The following is a 4,710-nucleotide window of genomic DNA, read 5'->3' as shown; positions in this document are numbered from 1 at the left end:
GGGCTGGAGGGTGGAGGGCGGGGCTGGGCGGGCTCCCAGGCCCCACCTGGTGCATGATCTTGGTGAAGGCTTCCTGCAGTTTGCCGTGCACTGCCGCCAGCTTCTTGTAGTCACGGTGGGCTTCCAGGATGGGGATAAGGTTCTTATAGACCTCGTTCACTGCCTCATACAGCCCGCCCTGGAGGTGGGGACGAGGGGGGTCAGGGTCCCCCAAACCCTCTCTCCTGCCTGGAATACCCTCCCTGCCTGTGTTCCTCCTGTCCATCAATCTTGTTCTCCAAGAACATACACTGTGTGTTTCCAGGCAGATTCAGGGATTCGAACCCACGGCTGGCCATGCGGCTGCTAGCATGGCCGTCCAGTATGCTGTGGGCTGTGGCTCCTTGGCTGGGCCTGCACTGTTCCATAATGACTTTTTTTTAAGAGACGTTTTTGCTATAGGGCACATGCACTCAACAGACAGAAAGCAAGAAATCACCCCCGGGCGGGATGGCCATGCCTTCTCCTCCATTCTCCTCTGGGGATCTTGGGCACGCACGCATGCGCCTGGCATGAGTTTCAAGCCGCCTAATCTGGAACTCAAATAGTTGCCATTTGGGAATCCAGCGGTGCAACCACTACGCCACCTGCTGGTCCCCATGATTAAAAAATTTAAGGCCAGCCCGTAGCCTGGTGGTTGAGGCAACTGGATGCCACAAGGACGACTGAGTGGTTCGAGTCCCGAACCCTGCAGCTGGAGAAACACCGTGTGCGTGTGCGTGCATACCCCAAGTCCCAAGAGGACGAATGGAGAAGGGATTGCAGCCCGGCCATCACCCTTGTGGCGGTTTCTCATTTTCCATCTTCTTTCTCTGTCTCTCCAGAAGTGCAAGTACCCCCTGGCAAAATTTTAAAAAATTTTTTTTAAAATTTTGATTTTTAGACATTTTTTGCGATAGGGTGTGTGTGCTCGCTGCAGAGACAGAGACAGAAAGTGAGAAATCATTCAGTACAGAGGATGGCCATGCCTTAATCTCTTCTCCTCCGTTCTCTTCTTGGGATTTTGGGCATGCATGCACACGCGCCCAGTATGTGTTTTAAGCTGCCAGGTCTGGGACTCAAACCATGGTCGACCCCATGGGAGTCCAGTGCCTTAACCACTATACCATCTGCTGTTTGTTTGTTTTAAATATGTCACTAAGGGGCTGGCAGGTGGCCTGGTGGTTAGGGTGCCAAACTCCCACATGTGCAGCTGAGTCCCGGAGCTGGTTGCTTGCTTTCTCACTTTCTCTCTCTCTGGCCAGATACTTTTAAAAAAATAATTATTTATTTAATTTAACTTATTCATTCATTTATTTTCATATGACTCGAGAGAGAGACACACACAAAGAGAGAGAGAGAGAGAGAGACAGAGCCAAGGTTTGGATGGGAGAGAAGTAGGTCACGGGTCTGGGAATGCACCTGGCCAGAGTTTAAGCCACCGGGTCTGGGACTCAAACCGTGGTCGACCCCATGGGAGTCCAGTGCCTTAACCACTATACCATCTGCTGTTTGTTTGTTTTAAATATGTCACTAAGGGGCTGGCAGGTGGCCTGGTGGTTAGGGTGCCAAACTCCCACATGGCCGACTGCAGCTGAGTCCCGGAGCTGGTGGCTTGCTTTCTCACTTTCTCTCTCTCTGGCCAGATACTTTTAAAAAAATAATTATTTATTTAATTTAACTTATTCATTCATTTATTTTCATATGACTCGAGAGAGAGACACACACAAAGAGAGAGAGAGAGAGAGAGACAGAGCCAAGGTTTGGATGGGAGAGAAGTAGGTCACGGGTCTGGGAGGCTCCCAGTTTTCTTGCCTTTTTTTTTTTTAATTATTTTATTTAACTTTATTTATTTATTTATTTAAACATGACCAGATAGGGACAGAGAGAGAAAGGGAGAAAAGAAGCCGCCAGGTCTGGGACTCGAACTAGGGTCGGCCATGTGGGAGTCCAGCGCCCTTAACCAGGATGCAACCTGCTGGCCCCAGTTTTCCTGCCTTCTAACTCCTCAGCCTGCAAGGGGTCCCCGCGGCAGACCTGGTGACGCCTCCCTGAGCCCGGTCCCAACGTGGGCCCCAGGCCTCACCATGGTGAAGTAGGCGGCCGCCTGCTCCAGCAGCCCCACCAGCCCCAGCTCCGTGAAGTGCTTCCCAGAGCAGAAGCCCTCCTCGTCGGGCGACAGGATGTCGTCGGAGATGGCCGACTCCTCCAGCACGTTGGACGAGATGTTCTGGGTCAGAGAGACGGGGCGTCAGGCCGCGCCTGCCCCGCGGGCCACCCCTGCCGACCGCTCCCCGCCGCTCACCTGGAAGGAGACGCAGCCCACGGGCAAGTGGCGGCTGTCCTCCAGCAGGGCCAGGTACTCGGCCACCAGGGCGGCCGCGTGCACCATGCACTGCGCGGCCTCGGCGTGGTTGCCCAGCTCGGCGTGCTTCCCGGCCATGTTCTGCAGCCACGTCAGGCGTAGGTCTGGGGAGCCCTGGTAGCCCCGGGCAATTCTGGGGTCCAGGTGGGGGGTGAGGACGGACCGTACCTGGTCCTCCCCACAGCGATACCCCGTCTGTCCCACTGCTCGGGGAATCTCCCGTGTCCACTCTGCACCTGTCTCCCTACCTGTCCCTTCACCTGTCCATTCCTCACCTGCCCACTCCTTCACCGACTCCCCTCCCTGCCCAACCCTTTACCTGGCTTCCACTCACCTGCCTTGTCACCAGTTTATCCCCTCACCTGTCCATTCCCTTGCCTGTTCGCCTCCTCCCATCTCACCTGTCCATCTCCTCCCCCTTCCTCTATTCTCCTGACTCTGCTTCCCAAGTCCCCACCTGTTGTCCTGTGGAACCCAAGTCCCTGGGGCTCACTGCTGTCTTTCCTCATGCTCCATGTCACCTGTCCACTCACCTGTCTCCCGTAGGCCTCTGCCTTCCTTACCTCCATCACCTCCACCCACCCCAACTCCTCGATGTCTTACTAAATATCCCCCACCTTTCCTCCAGACTGCCTGTCCCCCAGATCTCCCACTCGATCTGTTAGCTCCTCACCTGTCTCCTCACCTGTCATCCTCATGTTACGTTCATGTGGCCTCCTTTCTACCTGTCTGTTCATCTGCTCTTCCTTTCCCTCCCTCTCTTGTCTGCTCACCTGTCTGCTTACCATCTGCACACCTGTCTGCTCACCTGTCTGCTCACTGCCTGCACACCTGTCTACTCACCTGTCTGTACACCTGCCTGCTCTCCTATCTGCTCACCTGTCCACTCACCTGTCTGCACAGCTGTCTGCTCACTGCCTGCACACCTGTCTGCTCACCTGTCCGCACTATCTGCACATCTGTCTGCACACCCAACTGCTCATCTGTCTGCTCCCCATCTGCACCTGTCTGCCCACCTAGCCCCTCGATGCCTGTCCCTCCGTACCTCCTCATCCCTCACCTGTCAGTGCCTGGGCGTGGCTGCAGCCCCCTGGCCCGCTCACCTGTACATGAGGTCGATGAGCATCTCAGGGTCCTTCTGGTGCTCCTTCATCTTCACGGTGTCCGTCAGGATCATGTGCAAGTTGAACATCAGATCCTGGACCTGCAGCCGGGGATGTTGGGGCCAATGAGGGCATCGGAGAGTGACAGGGCTGGGGGGCAGGGCCAGACTGCCCGGGACGGGGCGGGGGGCCCTGGGGGGGTCACCTGCTCGGCAAAGGTGCTGTCTCGCAGCCCCATGTCCTCCTCGGCATAGGTGAGGATGGTCTTGAGTGACCGTCGCAGGTGCTCTTCGCTGAAGTTCTGGGTGGTCCCCACCAGGGATGAGAGTGACATGGTCACCTGCATCTTCACGCGGGCAAAGTTCTGCAGGAGTGAAGGAGGGAGAGTGGCTACGGGAGGCTCGGACTGGAGAGCCTCACCCCTGCTCAGCTGCCGACGTGCCCACTGCATCCTGCCTTTGGTAGTTTTATTTAGTAATTTTTTTTGTATTTTTGTTTTTTTTCGTTTTCCTATAGGTCACGTGTGCTCAGCCGAGAGAGAGAGAGAAGAGAGGGAGAGAAAGAGAGAAGTCAGCCCCTCCCGAGGGGACGGCCACACTGCAATCTCTTCTCCATATTCCTTTTGGGATTTTGCACATGCACACACATCCTCCCGAAGTGAGTTGTTAGGGTTTTTTTTGGAGAGGTTTTCGCTATAGGGTGCGTGCGCTCACCAGACAGACAGAGAGAGACAGAGACAGAAAGCGAGAAATCACCCCCCAGGGGGGATGGTCACACCACGATCCCTTCTCCTCCATTCTCTTCTTGGGATCTTGGGCACACACGCACACACACCCAGTATGAGTTTAAGCCACCGGGTCCAGGACTAGAACCGCAGTTGACTACATGGGAGTCCAGTGACATTGCCGTTACGCTAACTGCTGGTCCCACTAAAGTGAGTTTTTAAGCCACTGGGTCTGAGACTTGAACTGCACTTGACTACGTGGGGGTCCAGCAATGAAACCATTATATCATATTCTGGTCCCAACACGGTGTGGTTTTCAAACTGCCATATCCGGGACTCGAACCTTGGAGTTGGCCATGTGGGATCCAGCACCTTAACCTCCATGCTCTCTGCTGGCCCCAGGGAGCCTGCCTGGGCATTCTGTCCCTGGGTCCTGCCCTTAAACTCAGTGATGACCTCTCCACCCCCTCCCTCCATTGCACTGGCCCTCCCGACAAGAC

General features: G+C 55.4%; 1 protein-coding gene across 1 annotated transcript in view; it reads right to left on the bottom strand.

Annotated features, from left to right (window-relative positions):
* DOCK6 (dedicator of cytokinesis 6) overlaps nucleotides 1-4,710 on the bottom strand; it is a gene marked incomplete at its 5' end in the record, with an annotated part of 54,186 nt that overhangs the window by 6,528 nt on the left and 42,948 nt on the right. Inside the window, 5 exon segments of the mRNA XM_014592862.1 lie at nucleotides 47-178; nucleotides 2,105-2,248; nucleotides 2,324-2,516; nucleotides 3,487-3,587; nucleotides 3,692-3,850. Coding sequence (XP_014448348.1) covers nucleotides 47-178; nucleotides 2,105-2,248; nucleotides 2,324-2,516; nucleotides 3,487-3,587; nucleotides 3,692-3,850 — 729 coding nt within the window.

Source organism: Tupaia chinensis, unplaced genomic scaffold, assembly GCF_000334495.1.
Source record: "Tupaia chinensis unplaced genomic scaffold, TupChi_1.0 Scaffold138665_1, whole genome shotgun sequence".
Taxonomy (NCBI): Eukaryota; Metazoa; Chordata; class Mammalia; order Scandentia; family Tupaiidae; genus Tupaia; species Tupaia belangeri.
This window is presented reverse-complemented; position numbering and strand designations above follow the sequence as displayed.